Raw genomic sequence first — 27,849 nt, 5'->3', positions numbered from 1 at the left:
CTGTGGAAGAGTATATTGTAGGGCAGCTCCTGACTATGGATGGTCACATCAGATATCAAGGTTTATGTACTGGAAGCAAGGAAAATGGCCGAGCATTAGAGAGCTGGAGGCCGAGCAACGCTTTGCAGCCATCAGCCATCTCTTCTGTCTCCCCTGTACGTAGGAATACACAACTCAGCTGAACAAAGCGATTGGTCAATTACATTTATACGCTGATCCTTTAAATTTTAATAGATTATGTTCCCTCAGTCATGAGACCCCCGCACTTTAGATGGTTGGTGGAGCTCTCCAAAACTAGCAAGTTCAGACCATTTTAACGTGTATGGTGGCCTTAAATGAGTTTTCATCTTTCAGGAAAGTGGGCCACAAACTTTGTAAAATACCTAACATAACAAACTCAGCAGGTACCCCTCCCAAATGGATCCAGCACCGGCTACCCGCTGCTCCTCCGGTTTGTGTTTTGGTAGCAGCAGCGACTTCATGTCGGCAATGTGTGCTACCACTAAGCCAATCACTGAGGTCACCGAGCACTGATTGGATAGAGCGGTAATACATTGTTGACGTGATAGCACCACTACGGCCAAAACAATGGCAGTGGCGCTGTGTGGGCACTGGACCCTGGGAGGGTGAGTACCTGTTGAGTTTACTTTCCTGACCTGGGAGGCTCCTTTGTTTTCTAGATTAGGACGACACAGGGTCAGCCTTCAGAGAGTAAACATTCAGGAGAACTGAACAGCAGCGCAACCGCAATAATTACTATTGTGAAGCACTAACCCTGTGAATACACTACACCTCATTACTGTGGCTGCACTGCCCTGTAATGAGCCAACCTGTGCTTTTAATTGAGAATGAACATATTTATATGGTTATGTATACACCTACCTGCCAGCCACGGATCTCATCAAAGGGAATCTGTCACCCCCTGGGATGCTTTTAAGCTATTACTATGGGCATACAGGTATTAGAATGGTTGAAATAGTCTTACCTGTATGCCTCATAGCCGAGGTCTAGTTGTTGAGAAATTACGTTTTAATCTTTTATGTTAATGATTTTTTTTCCATGCTCCTGGGTGTGCGGTGCCTCCTGGCTTCATTATCATACCCCCTCCCACCCTGTGACATGCAGCTATGGCGCCGTAATGCTATGCCTGCGCCTTGCACTTGCGCTATTGTCCATATTGTCCAAGCCTTAGCCACCCTTCTATGGGCAGTGTCTTCATCCTCTTGCACAGGCTCACCCCAATATTCATAAATTTCCACTGGGGCTGCTGTGTCTGGTGTAAACGTATATCATTTCTCTTGATGGGAACAAAAGTTTCACTTCTAAGCAGAATGTACACACGTGGTCAAAATTGGTGGTACCCATCGTTTAATGACAGAAAATCTAACAATGGTGACAAATAGCTTGAATCTGACAAAAGTAATAATAACTAAAAATTCTATGATAATGAACCAATTAAAGTTAGACATTGCTTGTCAACCATGCTTCCACAGAATTTAAAAAAAATAACTCATTAAATAGGCCTGGACAGAAATGATGGTACCCCTGAAAATGTGACAAGAGACATTGTAAATCACGGTGTGTCCACTAATTAGCATCACAGGTGCCTACAGTCTTGGAATCAGTGAGTGGGCCTGTAAAGAGGGGTACAGATACTCACTGTGCTGTTTGGCGACATGGTGTGTATCACACTCAACATGGACCAGAGGAAGGAAGGAAAGAGTTGTCTCGAGATTAGAAAGAAAATTATAGACAAACATGTTAAAGGTAAAAGTTATTAGTCCATCTCCAAGCAGCCTGATGTTCCTATGACTACAGTTGCACATATTATTCAGAAATTTAAGCTCCATGGGACTGTAGATATCCTCCCTGGACGTGGCCACAGGAGGAAAATTGATGACAAATCAAAGAGACGGATAATACGAATGGTAACAAAAGAGCCTAGAAAAACTTCTAAACATTAAAGGCGAACATCAAGCTCAAGAAACCGCAGTGTAAGATCGCACCATCTGTTGTTGTATGAGCCAAAATGGAATTCATGGGAGATGACGGAGGACACCATTGTTGAAAAAAAAATAATAAAGCCAGACTGGAATTTTCCAAACTACATGTTGACAAGCCGCAAAGCTTCTGGAAGAATGTCTTATGGACAGATGAGACAAAAGTTGAACTTTTTAGCAAGGCACGTCAGCTCTATGTTCACAGACGGAAAAATGAAGCATATCAAGAAAAGAACACTGTCCCTACCTTGAAACATGGAGGGGGCTCTGTTATGTTCTGGGGCTGCTTTGCTGCATCTGGCACAGGGTGTCTAGAATTTGTGCATGGTACAATGAAATCTCAAGACTATCGAGATTCTAGAGAGAAATGTGCTTCCCAGTGTCAGAAAGCTTGGTCTCAGTCGCAGATCATGGGTCTTGCAACAGGATAATGACCCAAAACACACAGCTAAAAACACACAAGAATGGCTAAGAGGAAAACGTTGGACTATTCTGAAGTGGCTTCTATGAACCCTGACCTAATTCCTATTGAGCATCTTTGGAAAGAGCTGAAAAATGCCATCTGGAAATGGCAACCTTCAATCATGAGACAACTGGAGCAGTTTGCTCTTGAGGAGTGGACCAAAATACCTGTCGATAGGTGCAGAAGTCTCATTGACATTTACAGGAATCGTTTGATTGCAGTGATTGCCTCAAAAGGTTGTGCAAGAAAATATTAAGTTAAGGTTTCCATCATTTCTGTCCAGGCCTATTTGGTGAGCTTTATTTTTTTAAAATTCTGTGTAAGCATGGTTGAAAAGCAATGTCTGACTTTCATTTGTTCATTGTCATAGATTTTTGATTTATTACTTTTGTCAGATTCAAGTTATTTCTGTGACTATTGTGGGTTTTTCAGTCATTAAACGAGGTATACCCAATAATTTTCACCATGTGTAATTCCTGGGTACAAGCTTCAAAAGGAATTTTAATTAGATTGGTCACTATACTGTAAGTTTCTCTGTGCCAACTTCTAGGCGGCTTAGATTGCAAAATCTTGTCTTACTGCAAAAGAGAGGGGAGGTAGGAAGGGGGTGAATGCTCCTTTACTAGTGGCTTCAGGGATCTGAATACAGAGTGAGAGAATGGGGATTTATAGCAATAAAACTCCATTTCCATACTTTTTTCTATACAATTGATCCTGCTATATAACGTGCTTCCCACACGTGAAAGCACCATATTAACACTGTAAAGCAGGAAAACATCTGTAGGAAAGATTCAGTATGAGTTCTATTGTATTTAAATCCTTAGTTTTTTTTTATAGTTAGGATTCAAGTAGGTGGCCCTAAAAAAAACTGCATGACGGCCGTCCTCGTAACAGAATACAGAGATGGAACACTCGCTTATCGCTGTCAAAGGCATTCAAGTAGTTGTCAGTCACTAAGCAGGACCGCCTACTGGACTTCTAGCTACAGAGGGATTTAAATGAATGAAAAAGAAATTATACTGAATCTCTTTCCACCTATCTATATATTAATCTGCTCCGCTCCTCCATCTCTGTACCATTGTGCTGCCCGCTGATAGGATTGCTTGTGACAGGTACTCTTTAATTATACCCAGAGTAGTCAGTGGTGACAACTAAAGGTGACTATGGTATTGCTTTCATGCTCTTCCAGGTGATTTTTCTAAGTAAGGGGAAGGATGCGATGATGTCCTTTATGATGCCGTTCTACCTTGTGAAGGGATGCTCTATAGAACAACCAGTGTTCTCTGCAAACTACATCAAAGGAAACGTCAGTTCTGAAGCGAATGGTAAGTTCAATCCTGAATATACAGAGAATGGTCTTTTCAGTAGTTTCAAAATTGAGGTACAAAGTAAATTAACCAAGAAGTGGTATCAACTTAGACTGGACAGCATTCATGCGCTGGGTGATAAATCCTCTGCATCTTTAAAAACCTTTTTCTATATTTCCATTCTCTACATATCGCACAAGATTATTAAACTGCCCCAAAGTCTTTTAATGTCTAATTTTATGCAGAGATTTTCATTATTCACTAAACCATTGGATTTTGGCACTCAGTACAGCTGCAAACCACAACATGTGAGCTCAATCCAAAAATCCTGCACCTAAGGAAATAATGCTTAGGGCACCCCAATAGCACTACAGCCACAGTATATAAATACAATATAAAGACCTTATTAACCCTTTACGTGCTTCACAGGAACTAAAGCAATGTGGATGGGAAAAAATGAACATTTTAACTTTTCACAAATTTTACTTTAACTCCAAATTTATTTTCACAAGGGTAACAGGAGAAATTTCACAACAAATTTTAGCAAACATTTTCTCCTGAGTATGCCAATAACACATATGTGAGGGAAACCATGGTTTGGGCGCACGGCAGGGCTTGGAAGGGAAGGAGCACCATTTGACTTTTTGAACTCAAAAATGGCCGGAAACAAGAGCAGACGCCGTGTCACGTTTGGAGAGTTCCTTATGTGCCTAAATAGTGGAAACCCCCCAGAAGTGTCCCTATTTTGGAAACTAAACCCCATAAGGAATGTATCTAAATGTGTGGTGAGCACCTTGACCCCCCCCCCAGGTGCTTCACAGAAGTTTGTAACGTAGTGCGAAAGTAAAAAATCACATTTTAGCTACAAAAATATTCTTTTAGCCCTAGTTATTTTATTTTCACAAGGGTAACTGGAGAAAACGGACCCCAAAATTTGATGTGCAATTTCTCCTAAGTATGTCGATACCCTGTATGTGGGGGAATACTACAGGTTTGGAAAGGACAGAGTGACATTTTGGAACGCAGACTTTGATGGAATAGCCTGTGGGCGTCATGTTGCGTTTGTAGAGACCCTGATGTGCCTAAACAGTGAAAAAAAAAAAAAAAAAAACACATGTTGCCCCATTTTGGAGACTACACCCCTCAAGTATTTTATCCAAATGTATAGTGAGCACTTTGAACCCACAGCTACTACACATAATTTGTAATTTTCACAATTGATAATAGGAGGAAACAGACACCATAATTTGTTGTGCAATTTGTCCCGAACGCAACTATACCGAATATGTGGTCAAAAACTTCTGCTTGGGCACATGGCAGGGCCTGGAAAGGACAGCGTGCAATTTTCCTGGCCTAGATTGTGAATGCCATGTCGCATTTGAAGAGCCCCTGACATGTGAAAATAGAACCCCAGCCTCCCACACAAGTGACCTCTTTTTGGAAACTAAACCCTCTCGTGGACTTGATCTAGGTGTGTAGTGAGTATTTTGAACCACTAGGTGCCTCACAGAATTTTATGACATTTTAGTGGTAAAAATGTAATTTTTAATATGTGCTGCAAATTTGTCAGGTACACAATGGGTGAAACTAGACTCCCCACAATTTATTGCCCAACTTCTCCTGAACAATTGCTGCTCCATATGTTGTCAGAATTTACTGTTATGCCACATGTTAGGGCTGAGAAGGAAGGAGTTCTATTTGTCTTTAGGAGCACAGATTTTGGTAGTCTAGTCTATGGGCAACATTTGCAGAGCCGCTAAGGTGCCAGAACAGCAGAAAAGCCCCAAAAGTGACCCCTTTGTAGACACCGCACCTCTCAATGAATTCATCTACGGCAGCAGTGACTATTTTGTAACATCCACGCTAGGCTTATTTTTCTGGAGAATTGCAAATTTGCCAGTCTAGTGCCCATACATTGTGTTCCCGTAGAGTGTTGAGCCCCTATATATTTTAGCACCCCCATACTTTGTGCTCAGCTTGTGCTTCTGGTGATACACACTTGTTATTTATTAAGTGTCTGCTCTGCATTACAATAATGCCAAACCTGTGGCTGCTTACTATGGTTTAGGCACAGTGGGGCTCAGGAGGGGGTCATTTGGATTTGGGAGCGCAGAATTCGCTGGATTTTGAGGGGGTGGGAACCATGTCGCTTTTCCAGAGTCTTTGTTCTAGCAGTAATGTGGGAACCCCCTATTGTTCCAGTGACAGGTGATGGACCTGAGTGGGGGATGGTTTTGTGCGTGATAGATTAGGGTTTTTATTGGTAACATTTTGGGGTACATTATATTTTTCGATCGCTTCCAGAATAAGACTGAATCTCATTCTTGTGTTCTATGCTGAGTACTTACCTTGAGACTTTCATGTAAATCCCACAAAAATTCAATTCAGGCGAATTCCCTAATGGAACCATTTACCTTGAAGCAGATGGAGACACTTTACTCCGTTTGGCGTGTATTTCGGTGATATCAATCGTTTTAGGTGTTGACAGATCTGTGGTTGCTAAAAAGACACCTAAAATGATAGGACACTGCTGGAACACAGACCTGTCGAGAGTGGCTCATCTGCCTCATAAGTGATTCTGTCCGGGGTTTTGTTTGAATCGCGATCTTGGTGAATTTTCACAGCAGAGAGGGCAGGATAAATGTGAGCTGAGCCTTATTTATTTTTATTTTTTTGGGAGGTTGAATGAACAGACAGCAGTACAAAAATATTTCTTATTTTTATTTTTGCGCAGTTCACCGTGCGTTATAAGTGACAAAGCGGATTCATTCTTCGGGTCAATCCAATTACAGTGATACCAGATTTATATGGTTTGTTTTATACTTTGCTCTTTTTACAGACCAAAAACAATATTTTACAAAAAGTAATTTATTTTTGCATCGTCATATTATGAGTTGTAAGTTTTTTCCAGGACGTACCTCTTGACAGCACCACGGATGTCATCCTCCTCCTCATAGGGACAGGAAAACACACGAGAGGTTAAAAGGTCCCTCCCCACCCACCTCCCTCAATGTTTTTTCTGTCCCTGCATGGAGGGACGCAAAAGAGAGCTCAGCTTACTGGATGGGCTCAGGGGATCATGTGGTGCGACCAATCCTTCTCCCTGTCAAGAATTCCAGCGGCTGACACTCTCCGGTGGGGAGTCCCTCAGCCAGAGACCATTTGAGTGGACGAGCTCCTGGGTAGAGCTGCATTTTCCCAATGGGAGCTCTTGGCTCCGACGCCGGCCCGCAGGGCGCTGCTTCTTTCGGAAGTTGCATGATGAAGAAAGCCGTCGCACTTCCGGTGACGTCAGGGAAGGCCGCCATAACACGTGGAACGTGGAAGTAACAAAAGTGAGACAGATAATAAAGCCGTTACCTGGATCTTGAGGGGCACAGGACTTTCAGGAGCGCTATGGAGGATTCGGTCAAAGTTAACTGGGACTGTGGGGTAAGTGCGCTGTGTGCAGTCCCATCTGCATTTACACAGCCCTGACTATTGCCTTTCTCTACAATGTACAGGATAAGGGAACCCCAGCTATGCCCCTACCTACACTCAAACAGTCTGGTAAAGCTTCTACAAAAAACAGATGTCCTATATGCCATATAAAATTACCAGAGACATATGGCAGAACGCTCTGTGACACAAGCACCATCAGAGTTGTGAGGGAAGAACAACCATACCTATTGTCTGGATGAGGTCCCTAATTTGGGAAGTGGTCCAGGCCTCCATATCTAGCCTTACCCGTCCGCAACCTCCCAGTCCGGGTCTGTGTGCTAAGAGACCTCAGTGGGAGATGGAACTGAGCTCGGAGGAGGAATCCCAAACCCTAGGGTCAGACCAGGAAAAAGAGGGTGAGGTAGTATCGGAGAATCCTTAACGGGGCAGGAGATAATTGTTTGCCTCAGAGATACGATGCAGGTGGAGGAGGGCCCAAATCCGCAGTCCAGACAGGATGTGATGTTTGGGGGTCTTGGAGCTAAGAAGCAACGTTTGTTCCTAGTCAATGACCAAATCTGTACTATGGTCCTGGAGGAGTGGGAGGATGCTGAGACACGCTTGGTGATACCACGGGATTTTAAAAATCGTCTACCTTTCGATCCCGAGGACGTTAAGATCTGGGAAGAGGTCCCCAAGATTGATGTACCGATCGCCAGGAAGACATCCATCCCCTTTGAGGACTCAAGTGTAAGAGACCCTATGGACAGCAAGGCAGATAATCTCCTGAAACGGACTTGGGAGATATCCGCGGCTTTCATCTAAACCAACCTAGCCGCTACTTCTTTTTTTTTTTTTAATCAGATACATTTTTATTAAATGATAAGTATATCATATGACATCAAGCAGTTGTTCACATATAATCATAAATTTTTATTAACAAAACTCCCCCCCCCCCCCCCCCCCCTCCGAGACCCCTTCAGTGTCTTCCTCATTTCTATTCCGATACTCTTTCCCACCTCCATATATACTTGTTTATTATGAACATCATGTATATCATAATACATCCTCCCCACAAATCTAACTCCATTCTACCCATGGCTGCCATATCTTATGAAATACATCGAGTTTATTTCTCTTAGTATAAATACTTTTTTCCAATGAAATTATATGCTCCACTTGCGTAAGAAAGTCTCGTCTAGTCGGAGGCTCTTCTCTGATCCAGAACCGAGCGATCAACTTCCTTGCTATGAACAACAGTCTAGCAATCGCCAGTTTGACCATGGATACTGCTACTAATTCCTCTACATACCCTAATATACAGACCAAAGGGTCTCTGGGGACTGCACAACTATATATCAATTCAATCCGACTCAATACGACTGTCCAGTACGTAGACTATCTAGGGCAATGCCACAGCATGTGCAGCATGTCTGCCCGTTCCTGCGAACATCGTGGACACTCGGAATCAGGGCTGTGGAGTCGGTAAGCCAAACCTGCGACTCCGACTCCTCAATTTCTCTTACACCGACTCCAACGCCGACTCCGACTCCACGACTCCGACTCCGACTCGCACACATATTGCTTATATTTAAGTGAAAAATTTATTGTAGTACAATGTGAACCTCAGATATTTAATCATTTTTATGATCCAATAATCAAGATATTTAGATAGAACAGAATATATATTGGTGTACTACCCGGTTTTCATTCTTTTTGGTACAGATACGATATGGATAGACAGATATGGATAAATGGATATATAGAGCAGATTTCTAATCTGCTTTTGCAATTGAAAACATTATCTATGAGCTCAAAAACCTTTCAGGTGATGCAGTTTTTTTAAAAAGATGATCAGCTTTTGCAGCTGAAAAACGTATCCTCAAAAAACACAGGAAAAATGCTGTGTGCGAATGTAGCCTTAGATCAGGAATATAACAGCCATTTATAGGACATTTCATAACTTTCCCAAACTCCTATGAAAAAATATTCAGCACATCCTGCATTGAACTACTGTACTCAATTTATTATATATTTTAGGAGTCGGAGTCGGTCCATTTTATACCGACTCCAACTCCGACTCCACCAAAATGAGCTCCGACTCCGACTCCACAGCCCTGCTCGGAATCGGACCTCAAACCCATCTTGAACAGTCTATCAGGAGTTCTGTAAGCTCTATGAATTACGTATAACTGAGACATCCTCCCAGGTTCGCTCATAGAAATCTTAGGCACATATTCTAAAATAGATTCCCATCTATCGTCATTTATCTCTCCCAATTCAACCTCCCATTTCACTCTAGACTTGATGGGATGTTTGACTAGAAAAGTGAACAATAAATCAGGGCTGTGGAGTCGGAGTCGTGGAGTCTGAGTCGGTGCTCATTTTGGTGGAGTCGGAGTTGGAGTCGGTATAAAATGGACCGACTCCGACTCCTAAAATATATAATAAATTGGGTACAGTAATTCAATGCAGGATGTGCTGAATATTTTTTCATAGGAGTTTGGGAAAGTTATGAAATGTCCTATAAATGGCTGTTATATTCCTGATCTAAGGCTACATTCACACACAGCGTTTTTCCTGTGTTTTTTGAGGATATGTTTTTCAGCTGCAAAAGCTGATCATCTTTTTAAAAAACCGCATCACCTGAAAGGTTTTTGAGCTCATAGATAATGTTTTCAATAGCAAAAGCAGATTAGAAATCTGCTCTATCTATCCATTTATCCATATCTGTCTATCCATATCGTATCTGTACCAAAAAGAATGAAAACCGGGTAGTACACCAATATATATTCTGTTCTATCTAAATATCTTGATTATTGGATCATAGAAATGATTAAATGTCTGAGGTTCACATTGTACTACAATAAATTTTTCACTTAAATATAAGCAATATGTGTGGGAGTCGGAGTCGGAGTTGGAGTCGGAGTCGGTGTAAGGGAAATTGAGGAGTCGGAGTCGCAGGTTTGGCTTACCGACTCCACAGCCCTGCAATAAATCTCTATACACTTCTGAGATTGCCCCCCTTGTCACGCTGTTCTCCAAAATGGAGGCCAGCGTGATATCAAACTGCATCTCAATAAGTTTTCTCCGACATTGTGACCGATACGCATGCTGAATTCTTTTATAATGAAACAAATTTGAATGCGGTAACTGGAATTCTGTCTGCAGCTCCATAAATGACTTAAGTCTTCCATGACCCATTAGCTGTCCCATCCTTCTGATTCCTGCCTCTCTCCAGGGCCCAAATCCTTCCATTTGCCCGAATTCTGGCAAATTTTATATTATCCCATACAGGAGAGTGTTTGGTAAAGCCCGTGACACCCCTTATCTGTTTAACTTTTTCCCATACCTTATGAATTAGGAGAACAGTAGGAAACCGAGAGCCTAATTTTAAAAACTGCCCCCCTTCTAAACTCTCTCCCAGAGGCCATTTTCCAAACAAATATCTCAAACTACTGGGCGATTGTCCCTGTCCCGTCTCCACCCCCCATCCTCCGATATGCTGGCATTGTGCTGATAAAAAATATACCCAGGGGTTGGGAAGCGCCAAACCTCCTTCCTCCTTCGGCCTCTGCAAAGTTTCTTGTTTAAACCGTGGGCTTTCCCCCCCATATTAGTTCACCAAACAGCGATTTAATTTTGTGGAACCTACTCTGCGAGATCCAAATTGGAGAATTATGCAGTACATATAACAGCTGTGGCATCACAATCATTTTTAAAAGGTTCACCCTTCCAATTACCGAAAGATGTAATTTATTCCATGCTGATATTTTGGAACAAATTTTTTGTAGCAAAGGGCTTAGATTAAGTTCTTCAAACCTAGTCAAAGGAAGGGCGATTTGTATCCCCAAATATTTAAATTTCGAAACTACCTTCAATTTTGCAGACCTTCCAACCTCCCCCATATCCCCATCTACCTCATCAATGGGCATTATGCACGATTTGTCCCAATTGATTTTGAGTCCGGAAAATTCCCCGAATCCCTCAATTAATGCCACCGCGTTATCCAAATTCTCCCCTGAGTCCTCCAAAAATAGCAAAATATCGTCGGCATACAAAGACACCCTCTCCTCCTTCACTCCATAGATAAATCCTTTTATCTCTTGTGCATCCCTTATTTTAGTGGCCAGAGGTTCCACGGCGAGGGCAAACAGCAACGGAGACAACGGGCATCCCTGCCTCGTACCCCTATGTAATGAGAAACTATCAGATAATTCATTATTCACTCTAATTTTTGCCGTTGGAGAGGAGTATAGCAACCCCACCCACGATATAAACTTGGGCCCAAGGCCCATCAAAACCGACCATAAGTACTTCCATTCTACACAATCAAAGGCCTTATGGGCATCCAAAGACACTACTACTCTCTTTCCAGCATTTTTGGCTGGAATTTGCATATTTAAATATAGCCTCCTTAAATTGATTGCTGTAGATTTATTGGGCATAAATCCCGATTGATCTGGGTGGATTACTTTATCAATCACGTGGGTCAGTCTGTTGGCCAAGGCCTTCGCCAGAATCTTTACATCTGCCGTAAGGAGTGAAATTGGTCTGTAGGACTCCGGATTCAATGGGTCCTTTATCAGCTTTAGGAATGACCACCACAATGGCCTCTCTCATAGATGTAAGTAACATTCCCCTCTCCAACGACTCATTAAATACCTTCTCCAATTTGGTTATTACTTCTTCATTAAAAACTTTATACACCTCTGCCGGAATGCCATCCGCCCTCAGGGCCTTATTTCCCGCCATGTCCGCCAGTGCCACCCTCAACTCCTCCGCTGCAAGCGGCCTATCGATCCATCCATTCTCTGTCTTCATCCCCTAGTCTAGGAAGCTTAATCGCCCTCAGATACCTGTCCATCTCCTCTTGACCTTTATGTATCTTTGAGGAGTATAGCTCACTATAAAATTGTTTAAATACATCCAAAATTTTATCCCCCTTTGTAACCACATTACCTTCCTTAGATTTAATTGCATACACATGTGAGGATTCCCGTTGTGCCGAAGCTATCACAGAGAGTACGTGCCCCACTTTTTCACCCTCCACATAGAATGCCTCGTTCTGAAATGCCCGCCGTCTCTCCACCTTACGGATGTGAAGTTTATTAACTTCCGACTGGGCCGCTCTCATGCGGGTCTGCGTAGCTTTAGTACACTGCGCACCCAATGCTTCCTCCGCCGCCCTTAATTCCTCCATCACTGCTTCATCTAGATTTTGAGACCTAGTCTTATATCGAGACACTTCTCTGAATAAAATCCCTCTCAAAAACGCTTTCATAGTATCCCAGACTACATGACCCTCTGCACTACCTTCGTTAATCCTAAAGAATTCTCCCAGTTCCTCTCCTATCTTTCCCATATCCAGCAACCGTAGCCAAAAGGGATGAATTTTCCAACCCATACCTGTCAACCTCCCCCGTTCTCCAAATTGTAGAGATATCACCAGTGGACAATGATCCGATAGGACTCTGGGCAAATATTCCACTTCCTGTACCAAGTTATCCATCCCCTCATTTCCCAAAGCCACATCAATGCGAGATAGGGAGCCATACGTCGCCGAGTAGCACGAGTAAGTGTAGTTCTCCATATTCCGAACTCTCCACAAGTCTATCCAACCAATTTCCCTCATGTAATTTCCAAAAGGTGTCACGTTCCCTCCCTCTCTGCTCCCCTCATGTTTACCCTTATCCCAATGATCATTTGCAATATTATTCACATCACCTATTACAAACAACGGGACCCCAGTCCATTTCCCGGATAAGTCCAGAATTTCCTGTATCTTCTTTCCAGAAAATGGTGGAGGGATATACAAAGACACAATACATAAGTCTATTCAATATCTTACATACAATAAACACACATTGCCCATCCTTGTCTATTATAGCCTCCACTTCTTCATATGGAGTAGAAGTGTGGATCAACACCGACACTCCCCTAGCATAGGCTGAGTACGTCGAGTGATAAGCCTTCCTCACCCACCTTTTTTGTAACATAGGTACTTTGTCTTTTACCAGATGTGTTTCTTGGAGGCAAATCACTGAGGGCCTCAGCTTCAGCAGATATTGTAAAATTGCGGCCCGTTTTGAGACGTTAGCGAGACCCCTAAAGTTCCAGCTTAAAATTTTAAGTCTACCCCCCATGATATGTTGCAATACCAAACATTTGACACGTTATACCTGAAGTCTCGGTCCTCCCCCCATCCCCCCCCCCACCCCCCCCCTTTCCCGCCTCTACCCCCTGTCTCAACCTTCCAACTGAAATAACTCTCATCCTTCTCCCCCACCCGAAAAAAACAGCTATCTCCCACAACATTTAAGCCAAAAAGAATTCTCTCTCCCTCTCTATTTGAGATCTAGGAGGGCGTTTTTACAGCCTAACAATACAAGCTCTGCACTCCAACTACTCTCCCGTCCACATTTATCAAACTGCAATAATCGTTGCGCCGCCGAACACATCCCACATAAACTAACATGGCATTACTTCATCTCAGAGATGACCATTAACTTGTCAAATTCAAACTAAATCACAGTTAGTCACTATTTCAACATCACTCAGAGTGTGCTTCAACGGGACTGTCCCGCTCTGATATTCTTTATGTTAGAGTCAAGCCAGAGTGTCGCCTCCTCTGGATTTTGAAAAAAGTGTACTCTATCCAAAGCTACAACTCTCAGCTTAGCTGGGTAAATCATTGAATAGCGCACATCCATATCTCGTAGTCGTCTTTTAACTTCTCCAAACGTCATCCGGAGCTTCTGAACCGCTGCAGAATAGTCTGGGTAGATGGAGATGCGATTGCCATCTATAGTAAGTTCCGCACAGGTCCTGGCTTTCCGCAGCAGAGTATCCCGGTCCCGATAGTTCAGAACTTTGGCCAAGATGACTCTTGGGGCTGATCCTGGGGGCAGGGGTCTAGTGGGCAGACGATGTGCTCTTTCAACGGAAAACATTTTAGTGAGACCATCCCCTCCTACAGTATTTTTCAGCCATGACTCAATGTACTCAGTGGGGTTATTTCCTTCCGCTTTTTCTGGTACCCCCACAATCCTCAGATTGCTCCTATGGGAGCGGTTCTCCAGATCATCGGTTTTAAATTCCAGTTCAGCTATACGCTGCACATACTTTTTTTCCATTTTCAACAGATCATTAACCTGGTCTTCAGCGCTCCCCACACGTTCTTCCACCACCTCCATTCTCTGTTCAGCTTTGCGCACTGCAGCATTAATCGCAGCCATCTCTCCCTTTAAATCATCCACACGACTGTTCAAAGCCGCAAGGGCAGACTTGTTGTAAATTACCACAGAAAATATATCTTTGAGCGTCGGCTCTGCTATATCTAATGTGTCCGGCTGTTCAAGCTGGCCAACGCGTGCAGCCACAACAGGGGATCTCTGTTCCTCCCCACCACTCTGTGGCTGGCCCCCTCCTTCCTGCTGTTTCCCAGGGATCTGCGTTGTCAGGTCTCTCACCTTCAGCCGCTGACCTCTCATTAGCAGCCTCCTCTGACCTTGCAAAGCGTTCCAGCCGAGCGATCACCTCCATCCGTCTTTGATATGCCGCGCTTGCCCTTGCCGCCTCCTCTGCAGCCTCGGTGCCATCTTGGGCCTGAGCGCTTCCCGACGCTGCCAGCTCCTTCTGTCTCCTGCGCGTCATCCTCGTGCAGGACTCCTCTCCACCAGACCGTCCTCCACGGATCTCTGCACACTCCTTGGAGCGATTTCAGCTTTCGGCGGCGCCTCAGGTATCCTTAGTAAGGGAGATTGTGGCAGGAGAGCTCCACTTCACGTCCTCTCACATCGTGCGCTAGGCCATGCCCCAACCTAGCCGCTACTTCAGTTGCCAGATCTATGTTTTTATAGATGGGGCAACTGGAGGAGTATTTGAACAAAACTCAGAGAGAAGATATAGCCTCCTGCCCTCTGATGAAATCTGCTACAGCTTTTTTGGCAGATGCATCTGCCGAATCTGTAAGGTTCTCTGCTAGGAATAGCTCTTTGTCCAATGCGGCCGTAGGGCTATCTGGTTGAAAACCTGGTCGGGGGACATCGCCTCCAAAAATAAGCTATCCTCCATTCCATTCTCAGGGTTAAGGGTGTTTGAATCGGCATTAGATGACATCTTAGAGAAGGCATCTGACAAAAAGAAAGAGTTTCCTGAAGATAGGTTTAGAAAGAACCAGTCCTTCCGCAAACCAGACCCTTCTCGGAGACAGTCCGATTACAGGGGCCGAGGGAAGTCCAGTAGAGGAACCTACCACAAAGGAGGGAAAAGTTAAGGGTCCCTATTTGGGTCGAGTACAAGATCGAGAAGGCGATGACCCCATCCTGATCGGGGGGGGGGGGCGACTGAAGCGCTTTGCGGCAAATTGGTTCCAAATTACCCAGGATCATTGGCTCGGAACCATAGCAGAGGGTTATACGGTAGTTTACTGCACCTCCTCCCGAAAGGTTTATTGCTCCCCGTGCCTTGTTGACAGTCTCCCATGTTACACAGTAAACCAAACGTATAAAAATACTGTTGTAAAAAAGTAACAGTAAACAGCAAGTGCTATTAAAAAGATAACAAAACAGGGTATTTGGTTGATATGTTTTTTGCAAAAGACGTATACTAAGCCGCTCTACCAAACGTCAAGATATACCCATCTCAGAGCAGTCCCTAACTGAAGTATTTAAAAACCTGATCATGTGTATAGTACCTGTATGAGCAGGATTCAGGCAGGTAATGTCCGATATGGACACGCTATGGAAGTCGGCTTTTGTGTGAATGGCCCATAAGGGAGGGGTTGAACCTCCCCAATCTTGCAAAAACAAGAAACCAATTAGACAAACACATGGGCCATGCACACAGCGAACAAGTCTGTATGACTTTTTTTTGCAAAAAAAGTATCAACCAAGTACCCTGTTTTGTTATCTTTTTACTAGCACTTGCTGTTTCCTGTTACTTTTTTTACAACAGAGTATTTTTATATGTTTGTTTTACGGTGTGTTTCTGTTTCAGTCATTTGGTGGTGTGAACACTGTCATACAGACTTGTTCGCTGTGTGCATGGCCCATGTGTTTGAGTCTCCCATGTTAGCAGACTTAAGGGTGCTTGTCGACACGGCTGTCATAATCCTGGACCCCCAGGCAGAGAAGGGCAAGGGTCACTGCTCCTCACTGTTAACCATCATAAAACCATCAGGAGAGTCCCTCACCATAATAAATCTGAGGCCCTTAAACTTCTGGGTGAAATTCAAAACGTTCAGAATGGAGTCAGTAAAATCTATAGTTCCCCTAATAGACAGGGACGCATTTATGTGCACCCTCGATGTAAAAAGTGCATATTACCAGGTTCCTGTTCATCCGGCGTCCCAAAGATTCTTGAGATTTGCAGTGAAAATCCAAAATCGAACCTGCCACTTTCAGTTTCAGTGCCTTCCATTCGCCCTAGCATTTGCTCACCGAGTATTTACAGAGTTGGTGTCAGAGATGGTAGCCTACCTAAGAAACCAGGGGATTATCATAGTGCCATACGTAGACAACTTCCTCCTGGTGGCAAATTTGGTGAAAGAACTGACTTTGCAGTGAGAAGCCCATATCCACAATAAAGTACCTGAGATGGATCCTCAACAGGCGGAAATCGGACCTGGTGCAAGAAAACAGGAAGATTTTCCTGGGTGTACTACTGGACTCCAGATACAGAACATCCTTCCTACCTGAGGAAAAACAGGAAACTGTGCAAAACAGTCAGAGTTCCTGAGAAGTCACGCTTCCATCAGGTCGGCAATGAAAATTTTAGGCCTCCTGACAGCTTGCATCTCCTGTGTCCGGTGGGCCCAATTCCACTCGAGAACCTTGCAGAGGGAAGTCGTGTCTGTCTGGGATCGGCGCCCGTCATCACTCTACAGAGGAATGTTCTTATCCCTGGCAGTGAGAAGATCACTACTTTGGTGCACTCAGAAAATCTACAGGTGGGCATTCCTTGGATCGCCTCATCATGCGTGGCGATCACTACGGACGCCAGCAAGTGGGGTTGGGGAGTACACTTGGAGAGAAGGATTCTTCAGGGCAGATGACCATCAGTGATCCGGTCCAAGTCGTCTAATTACAGTGAGCTTTACGCTGCGTGGGAAGCCCTAAGATGAAATTAATCAGAGCTAAAGGGTCAACATGTAAAGATCCTATCAGACAATGTGACAACGGTATATTTCCTGCGGCAACAAGGGGGCCCCAGACACCGGGTACTCCAGGATCTGGTGTACAGAATTTTTTCCTGGGCAGAGAAAACGGTCCTTTCGGTTGCAGCGGTTCATCTTGAGGGGTCCCAAAATGTTGTGGCAGATTACCTGAGCAGACAGAGGGTCTGGCCACAGAATGGGAGCTAAATGAGGTGTTCCAGTAATTGTCATCACTGGGGGACACCTCAAATTGACTTGGGGTATGTGCACACGCTGCGGATTCTGCTGCGGATCCGGCCCTGCGGATCCAGCCCAGCCCAATCCACAACGTGTGCACAGACTTATTCGTGACCAGGAAGAATACAAAGATTACCAGATTTTACTCCCTAAATCCAACGGACAATCCAGAAGCTGTCGATGCGTTGAGTCAGAAGTGAAGCAGGTCTCTTTCTTATGCCTTTCCCCCGATGGCGCTTATTCCAGGGGTTCTCAGGAAGATCCAGGTGGATCAGGCGAAGGTACTTCTGATTGCCCTGTATTGGCCAAAGAGAAGTTGGTTCCCATTGCTAATAGCTATGGCGTTAGAAGCTCTGTTGTGCTTCCTCAGAGGGAAGATATAATCCATCAGGGCCCAGTCTGTCATCAGAACCCAGGAAGGCTTCATCTATCAGCTTGGATCCTGAGCGGGACATCCTGAGAGTTCAGGGGTAATCGGACCAGGTCATAACTACGATTCAGTACAGTAGAAAGCCGGTTACTTTTGCAATATACACAACAAAATCTGGAGAAGGTTCTGTTTGGAAAGTGGCAGGTCCGACAAGGTTGCAGGCAGACCCGATATTCCCAGGGTCTTAGATTTCCTCCAAGCGGGTTTTTAATAAGGGGCTTAGACCTAGCACCCTAAAAGTCCAAATATCGGCTTTAAGTACATTTCTTGATTATTCGCTGGCCACTCTCCCATGGGTAGCTAGATTTGTCAGGGCGATTCAGAGGTTGCGACCTACTATAAGGTGGTCGATGCCCCTTTGGGATTTGAATTTGGTCCTTAGAGCCTTCTGTAAAGAACCATATGGTACCGGGGGAAAAGGATGTCCATCTCATACCGGACCATCAAAACGGTGTTTTTAGTGGCCATTACTTTCGTAAAGAGGGTAGGAAAAATTCAGGCCTTGTCCATTCGGGATCTGTATCTTTGGATATGGGAGGATCACATAATCCTAAAATAAGACCCCGCTTTCTTACCAAAGGTAGTGTCCTGTCAGAATCTTAACCAGGAGATTATCTTGCCCTCCTTTTGTGAAAACCCTTCAAATCAGAAAGAACAGGCCCTTCACGCGCTGGATGTTAGACAGGCAGTCATTGAATATCTAGAGGCCACTCGTAGTTGGAGACAGGATCCTTACTTGTTTGTCTTATTTGGGGGTAAAAATGAGGGGTAAAAAGCCTCTAAAACCACCATCGCAAGGTGGATTACCTCTGCAAACTCCTTAGCTTACCAGTCAGAAGGGATCCCCCCCCCCCCAAAGGACTAAGATCCCACTGGATGAGAGCAGTCTCCACCTCCTGGTCTGAGAGGATGGCGGCATCAGTTGAGCAAATTTGTAAGGCCTCAACCTGGGCCAGGCTAGATACGTTATGCAGCCGTTATAAATTAGACGTGTTATCTAGTCAACAAACTGCCTTTGGGAGAAAGGTTCTGCAGGCAGTGGTCCCACCCTGAGGAGGTCCATTGGTATTCTCCATGGTGCTGTCAGGAAGGATGTCCTGGAAAACAGTTATTAGACCTATCGGTAATTGTTTCCCGGAGTCCATCCTGACAGCACGGTTAGTTCTGTTGCATGTGACCATATGCTTGCAATATTGGAGAACCCTGACCATGTGCACAGCACGCTGTCTGGATTCAGAAGTCTTCAGTCACACAACGTGACTGCAGACTTTCGTCCCAAGCCTGGACAACTCCTTAAACAGTTATAATAGAAATTTAGTCCGTTCACCATATTTGCAAAAAAAACCACAAATGCTGTTTGGGAGAGAACAGACAAATCGCGGCACCCTAAGTGCGTAAACACCATATTGTAGTCTTTAAAGGGTGCACAATTTTATGAACTCACCTGATAGAAGACTAATATGGCTTTAGATTGTGTATTCCTCAGAAAGCCTTCCTTTTGGGATACTTCTCAATAGACAGGGCTTGCAGCTTGCCTCGGGTGGATCCAAGTGAAAGAGCCAGATTCAGGCTCACAGAGGATGAGTAAATCAAGAAAGGCACATCCAGCCCATGAATGGCAGCGCTTCCCAGGACTCACATCCAAAGATGATATTTCATATTTTTTTTTATTTGATTGGTTAAAAGAGAGGAGATACAATGCGTTTCGGATACAGTGTATATCCTTCATCAGGTATCATAAAAACACAGTACAAATACTAATAGTATAAAATTCAGTTACACTTATATATAGCAGCAACCTTTTATCCCAGTCTCAGAAACTTGATTTAGGGTGTGGACCAAGTTCAGGAACACACCCACTGATTGATCCAACCTTGACAACATAGATGCAAGAAGAAAAGGAAAAAAAAAACCCAGAAAAAAAAAAAAGCAACGTTCAAACCCTCTCTATGATATCATTCAATCCATTTGGATATAATGTTCCCAGACGATATATCCAAAACGTTTCTTTCCGATTTAAAAGAGCATTCCTATTTGCAACACCAGAGGGACTCTGCTCCACCGGAGTTACTTTTATATTAAATTTTATTATGTTTAATTAGCAGTGATTTTGTTGTATGTCATCACATGCAGTTGTGGTTTGCAATATGTGGGACGCACTGTGCAGATACTGTGGTCCGTCTTTAATGGTCACAGAAATAGAGCAAAAAACGTCTTTTTAAAACAGTCTCTCAAGGCATCTGCTAATTAAACATAACAACATTTTTAACATAAAAGTAACTCCGGTGGAGCAGATACTCTCTGGTGTTGCAAATAGGAATGCTCTTTTAAACCGGAAAGAAACGTTTTGGATATATCGTCTGGGAACATTATATCCAAATGGATTGAATGATAAGGCCTGTTTCACACTTCAGTTTTTTCAAATCAGTCAAAATCCGCCAAAAAGTGAAAGTGGCAGATCTGCAAAAAATGTGTAAAAACGGATGGCAGCTGATGGTACGGATCCGTTTTTTTACGGATCCGCTATACGGATTTTTGTACGGATCCGTCAAACAGCGGATCCGTTCCATTCGCTGGCATCCTTTTTTTTTCCATCCGTTGGATCCGTTTTCTTGCGGATCCATTTTTCCACACCTCCAAAATGGGGTGCTCCCAAATATGATTGGCTCTTGGAAAATGCTCCCAAATGTGATTGAATCCTGGAAGCTAGGGAAAACTATAGGGTGTTGTAATCCAAAATCTTTGAAAGGTTTTAGAGCTAGTGGCAGCGATGGAAGGAGTTATTGCGAGTATTGACAGCTTCTGTGTGGAATTTGATCTTCACTGCAATCGGTTGGCAATTATTGCTCTCCAGAGGGAGAAAAGACTGCGACTCCTGCGTCTGAGGAGATGACGGCAGTGGATTCATCCGATAAATGCGCAGAGGTTTACCCGTGGCGTGTTTTCTACACTATACCTGGAATTGAAGTATAATCCGGACAAGTTCTTCAACTATGTGCGCATGAGGCAGGACTTGTTTGAGAGATTGGTGGAGCGTGTTGGAGAACAAATCCGGAGAAGGGACACCTTCATGTGGTTTTCTATTTCACTGGCGGAGCGATGGATGGTGACCCTTCGGTAAGTTATCTATTTTTTTTAAAAGGTTTCAGATTCTGCAGACTTTTATTGTTATGTTATGGCTTGTAGTTTGTATTAATTTTACTTTTTTCCCCTTTTTTTTACAAGTTTCCTGGCAACTGGAGAATCATTCACCTCCCTTCATTACCAGTTCCGGCTTGGGATTTCAATGATATCTGGAATTGTACAACAGACCTGCCGGGCATTGTGGGATTGTCTACAGGAGGAATACATCCCAGAGCCAACACAGGAGAGGTGGCTGGAGATTGCCAACAACTTTGAACAAATCTGCCAGTTTCCAAATTGCGTTGGTGCTGTAGATGGGAAGCATATCAGGATTGTGAAACCCATCGGATCTGGATCAGAATTTTACAACTACAAGAAATTCTTCTCCATTGTACTTATGGCCATTGCAGATGCCAACCAACTGCAAATTTATTGCCGTAGACATTGGTGCGTATGGGCGTTCAAACGATTCTCAGGTCTTCAAGATGTCCGCAATGGGCCGTCGTTTGTATGGAGACAATTTGACAATTTTGACTTCCCAGCTCCAAGACCACTCCCTGGAACAACAGGCCCACCAATGCCATTTGTGTGCGTTGGTGACGACGCATTTCAGCTGTCCAAACACCTACTCAAGCCATATGGTAGTCGTGGATTGACACACCGCAAAAAAATATATAACTATCGATTGACCAGAGCGCGAAGAGTGGTGGAGTGCACTTTTGGGATTTTAACTGCCAAATGGAGAGTCCTGTTAACGGCCATAAAAATGAAAACAGACTGTGGATGAGGTGGTGAAGGCGTGTGTAATCCTGCACAACTTTGTACTTTCAAAGGAAGCTGTTTCCATAGAAGAAAATCTGTCTGAAACCACATTGTGGGATTATCAGCAGCCAACTGTTCGGAGTACTGGGTCAGTGGCAAGAATAAGGGACACATTTGCAGATTATTTTCTTACACCAGAGGGACAACTTGACTGGCAAGATGGTATAATTTTTTTTTTTTTTTTTTTTTTTTTTTATACCAATTGTGGGTAATAACAGTGTTGTGTTTTAACCTTTACACCAACGGTTTACTGTGAAATGTTACCAATTTTTTTTTTTTTACCAAGTGTTGTGTTTTGTTTGTTTTTTTTACCTCCCCACCAGTGTACTTTTAAATGTTGCCAAGTGTTGTGTTTTTCCTTTTTACACCACCAGTGTACTTTCAACCTTTAACAAGAAATAAATAAAAAAAAAAAAATAAACCTCACAATAAAGTTCTCTTGAAAAACACTTTATTTGTCAATTTTTTTTCAACATTTTATATTTGAAAATGTTATTTTTGTAGAATATTACAAAAAAATATTTTTATTACAAACACATTTTTATAAATGCTGGTATAGTTGGGTGGAGATAGTATCGGAGGGGTTAACAGGGTTGACCACATCGAGGGGGGGGGGGGAGGTGGAGGACTGGGAAGGGAGTTGGTGAGGATCAGAGGTGGAAGGGGGGGTTGAAAACATGAGGTTGGGATGGGAGTGGATGGACAGACGAGGTTTGTGGGAACATGGGGATGGGTATGGTGAGGGCATTGGGGTATAATGCAATGGGGAAGGAAGGTACTGGGAAGAATAGAATGGGGAACTAGAGAAAGGAGAGGGAGTGGTAGGAGGAAGGATGGTTGTATGATGGATCGTGGTGGAAGGATGGACGGTGGGAGGATGGACAGGGGGGAGGATGGACTGCTTCGGAGAGTACCTCCACTAGAGCATTGTGACAGGCTTGCATCACACGCATCTGCTGGTGAGTACTTAAACCTTCCATTTGCCAGACAACGGATTGAAAAAAATGTCTCGGGGTCTGGTTTGACTCTGAAGTCATCCGTTCCATGTATCTTCTGAGTTCCATGATACTCTGATCATGGTCAACCCAGAAGATAACCGTTCTCCATAAGTATGGAAACCATGCTGGACCGATGTCTTCAGACTCAAACAGTCAGACAAGGTCATCCTTTCCTGACCTCTCAGACGCTGCCGGCAAGAACCAAAAGTTGGTTGAGATGTTGCGGCAGTGTCAGAGGGGTGGGGTAAAGGGCACTGTAAGTCGTCACCAGCAGCTTCATGTGATGAAGTCTGCCCTGCTGCTCCAGTGCTGGTGGAGGGGATAGAGGGACGAGACAAGAGGGAAGGTAGAGAGGGGTCGGATACCTTGATGTGGTCACCGGGGCGGTCTCTCAAGGGATCCCTCCAGAGGGAGGCAACTCAGATGCAGGTTCCCAGAGTGCTGCAGACGGTGCTAAAAAAAGAAAAAAAAAATTAATATATTGATATTTAATTTAACTTTGCTGAAAAAAAAAGGTGGTTAAACATGTAAACAGTTGTACTACAGAAATGTTGTGTGGAATATTTACCTTCTGGTCACCATCGTCTACCGAAGGAACGACAGGGCTCTGTAATTTTTGGACTGGGTGCTCCTGCGTCCTCCCGATCCACTCGGGGCCTGCATCTCCTTGTTGAAGTCCCTCTTGAAGCGATCCCTGATTGACTGCCACCATGTGATAACCCTGTCACCTGTGAAGGAAAAAAACAAACTGGTTAGTATTCAACACTTCACATGCTGTAATAGAAGTTACTGAAATTGGAATACTTACGCGCAAAATCCCTGCCCCTCGCATCGAGCTCCTCCCAGTTCTCTACAACCTCCGAACACACCTCATTCCAGAGCCGTCGGGTGGTTGGTTGGTCCGGCATGTAAACGGTCTCCCATGTTCCACAGCGGCTCCCATGGTTTTACTGCATGGATGAGGTCATCTGCATCTATAATGAGACCCTCCTCAAATGGTCTCTGGGAAGCACGCTGTGAAACCTGTGAAAAAAAAAAATACATTAAATTCAAACACACGAGGTTCAATTATCCAAAGAAGGGTTACTTACCGTTCGCTGACCACCAGAGGCATCACCTCGACGATGCTGGGATGTCCTGGGAGTCGCTCTTGTGCAGGCACCAGATTGTGAAGACTGTAAAAAAAAAAAAAAAAATTTGGGTTGGATGGATGCGTAGTTATTGTGTGTGCTGTGATGATTGTGTTGGGTGTAGCATTATGTATGTATGTGCTAACCTTACACTCTGCGCGCCCCCTCCTTGCGTCTCTCCACCCTGCATGTCTCCTCCTGGAAGCTCTTCATAACATAATCCATGCATATAGGGTTAACAAAAAAATGTATTCAAAATAACCAAAATCAAGATTTCAAAAAAAAAAAATTACCTCAGTTTGCTGATGCTGTGAGGGGGAGCTCCCAGAAGAAGACATATTAAAACTGCTGCGGCCTCGCTTTTGGGTTTGCTGCAGCCTTCCTGGCTGAATGTGCTGTGGCTTTCCTCGCTGGATCTGCAAGTATAAAGACACTTGTTAAGCTAATATACAAAGGATAAAATAAGGTTTCAGGCCTTTTATACTTACTGGGAAAACTGAAGTGTTTTCCTAGTCGGGTGTGCTGCGGTATTCCTGGCTGGATGTGCTGCGGCCTTCCTGGTTGGATGTGCTGCAGTTAATCTATCTGCAAGTAAAAGAATTTTAATAACATGAAAAAAAAAAAAAAAAAAAACTTCATTGGTATTAATGTCTGTATTTCCCTGAAACTCACTGAGTATACCGAAAGTGTTTGCATGTGTTTAAATTCCCTGTTACACTCACTGAGAGTGTATCCACACTGTGCTTGCAGGTGTGTACTGAGTATACCCACACTTGTGTTTGCATGTGTGTGAATTCCCTGAAACACTCTCACTGAGAGTGTAACCACATTGTGCTTGCAGGTGTGTCCTGAGTATACCCACACTTTTACTGTTTGCATGTGTGTGAATTCCATGAAAATCTCTCACCGAGAGAATACCCAAGTGTTTGATTATGTAAATTCCAATCTCTCACTTGAGTATAACCACACTTGTATACCAATAAACCCAAAATTTATGTACCTTTTTGTACATATTAATTTCACCTGGTTTTTAAATAATACTACGGACAGTTTTTCAAAACCGTTATTAAAAAAAAAAATTTTAGTGTTTTTTTTTTTTTTTTTTTTTTTCACACAAGTAGGAGCTACTCTGCTCTTTATTTTAAATACCACAATAAATTAAAAATTAAAAAAACAGTGATATACAATAGAAAAACCACATACAATACACAACACAATCACAGCACAATTGCCAATATGAAAATAAAATACAGTACACATGCAACAGAAAAAGAATTTAAATATGAAACAAAAACATACTAAAAATACACACACATACAGATATGCAACACTAGGAGGCCACGAACATACATGCAGGAAGGCAGACCACACACACACACACACACACTCACACACACAGACAGGCCACACACACAGGCAGACAAGCCACAAACACACACAGACATGCCCCACACAAATAGTTTAGCACAATTGCAAATATTGCAATAAAATTACAGTACTATGACAATAAAATTCAGTACACATGCAACAGAAAAACAAAGTATGAAAAAAAAAAAAGCATAATAAAAATACACACACACAGACATGCAACACTGGGAGGCCACGAACATACATGCAGGAAGGCAGACCACACACACACACACACACACACACACACACACACACACACACACACACACACACGCCCCACACAAATAGTTTCAATACTCACACAATCGCAGGCTTTGGTGGCTTGGTAGCAGGCCTCTCTGTCCTGGCTTGGTGCTGGACAGCTGGGCAGGTGCTGGCAGGCCTCTTGCTCCAGGGGTCTTGCAGATGGGATATGGCAGGCTCTCTCTCTTCTCAGCTGGGGGTCTTTCTGCTGGGCAGGTGCTGGCTGGTTCTGTCTTCAGTCTGGCTGGTGCCGGATGTCTGGGCCCAATGATTAATTAGCCCACCTTTTATATAGTTTTTGGACTGTCTGGAAAAGTATCTTTTTTTCTGAGCATGCTCAGTGCGATTTGGCGGATTCCGCAAAATAGCGGATCCGCCGCCCATAGGAGCCCATACTATCGGCATGACGGACGACGGCGCCAAAAAACGTTTCAAGCTCCGTCCACCTCAGACAGAATCCGCCAGGAATCTGGCGGATCCGCCAAATAGCGGATGTAATGGACAACCATCCGCCAAAATCCGCCACTAATTTATCCCAATGGGAAAAAATGGCGGATCTTCCACAAGAAAAGCGGATCCGCCATTTTCACATTTTTGCGGATTTTGACTGATGGTAAAAAACTGAAGTGTGAAACAGGCCTATCATAGAGAGGATTTGAACGTTGCCTTTTTTTATTTTTCTGGTTTTTTTCCCTCTGGGTTTTTTTTACTCTGGGTTTTTTTTTTTCCTTCTTGCATCTATGTTGTCAAGGTTGGATCAATCAGTGGGTGTGTTCCTGAACTTGGTCCACACCCTAAATCAAGTTTTTGAGACTGGGATAAAAGGTTGCTGCTATATATGTGTAACTGAATTTTATACTATTAGGATTTGTACTGTGTTTTTATGATACCTGATGACGGATATACACTGTATCCAAAATGCGTTGTATCACTTTTTTTTTTAATCTATCAAATAAAAAAAAATATGAAATATCATCTTTGGATGTGAGTCCTGGGAAGCGCTGCCATTCATGGGCTGGATGTGCCTTTCTTGATTTTCACCATATTTGTTTGTAATAATTACATATAAGCTTCAGAGCACATTGATTAACACAAATAATTTGACCATCTGGATCTCATGGTCGCCCCATCCAGCATCTCTTGTCTTTGTGAGCCAAATATTATTGGTGAGGATCACACAGTGCAGCTGATCCCGAGCCACAATCTGGCAGGTAACCATGTCAAACACTAAAACGTTAAGTTGGAAGATAAATCTTATAAAAATTAATTTGCTGTTGATTGTATGTGTAATATACATACTATACTCACATGTATAATATACCGTATGTATGTCTTTTTCCGGTGGTGCCAGCATACTGGAGAGTTCGCATGGTACCCATAACACTACACGTTATACACAGCACATATAGATTCACCCATTACTTAACTTGATGAATGGCATAACTAAACATGATCCATCCAAGTGCTATACATGTATGCCCCCCAAATAAGGCCCCCATCTCTGTCTGAGACAAGTTAATTATATTAATGCCAAATTTAATTTGCTCCAAATGTTTCCTTCATTTCCAGGTGGTTGGGAAGGACAGGCATCATTTAAGCTCACCTTTAACAGTGGAGGAGCCATTGAATTCGGGCAACAAATGTTTAAGTTGGCAACCAATGGTATGTCATTTTTATTCTTGTTTTAGTCTTTGCTTTGTGCAGACAAACGGACATAAAGTTTAACTCTTGGAGTTGTAGAACAAATTGAGGCTTTATGTAGGGTATACAGGTATAGTTTAGGAGGAGGATTTTCTGACAGAGGCCACTGTCATAGGATTTTCCTATGTTTGCAGAATGATTATGTATCAAATAGCATAACTGGAAAAAAGGGGTATACCACTGTGAGGCGGTCTAAAAGACCATTATTATTTTGCCTTATGTTGGGTGAATGGGTAGATTTGGCCCATGTGATAACTTTTTCAGCACTTAAGCCCAGTGGATACTGCAGACACACAGTTAATTCTGCCTCACAGTTAATAACTCGGATTATTTTTTACTGTGGATTTAATCACTAAGACCGGCAATTTCATGAATTGGGGGAGTCTGACAAATGGTGTGTGCCTCC

The 27,849-nt window shown here is 43.4% G+C and overlaps 1 protein-coding gene across 1 annotated transcript in view; it reads left to right on the top strand.

Annotated features, from left to right (window-relative positions):
- The window catches only part of WBP2NL (WBP2 N-terminal like), a 46,437-nt gene that overhangs the window by 6,513 nt on the left and 12,075 nt on the right, over positions 1 to 27,849 (top strand). The window contains exons 3-4 of the mRNA XM_073586656.1: positions 3,653 to 3,788; positions 27,312 to 27,404. Coding sequence (XP_073442757.1) covers positions 3,653 to 3,788; positions 27,312 to 27,404 — 229 coding nt within the window. The remainder of the gene's footprint in view (positions 1 to 3,652; positions 3,789 to 27,311; positions 27,405 to 27,849) is intronic.

This window comes from Dendrobates tinctorius, unplaced genomic scaffold (genome assembly GCF_039654945.1).
Source record: "Dendrobates tinctorius isolate UK_male_01 unplaced genomic scaffold, ASM3965494v1 ptg000094l, whole genome shotgun sequence".
In the NCBI taxonomy this organism is placed as follows: domain Eukaryota; kingdom Metazoa; phylum Chordata; class Amphibia; order Anura; family Dendrobatidae; genus Dendrobates; species Dendrobates tinctorius.
The sequence above is the reverse complement of the archived record's forward strand: the minus strand, read 5'-3'. Positions and strand labels throughout refer to the sequence as shown.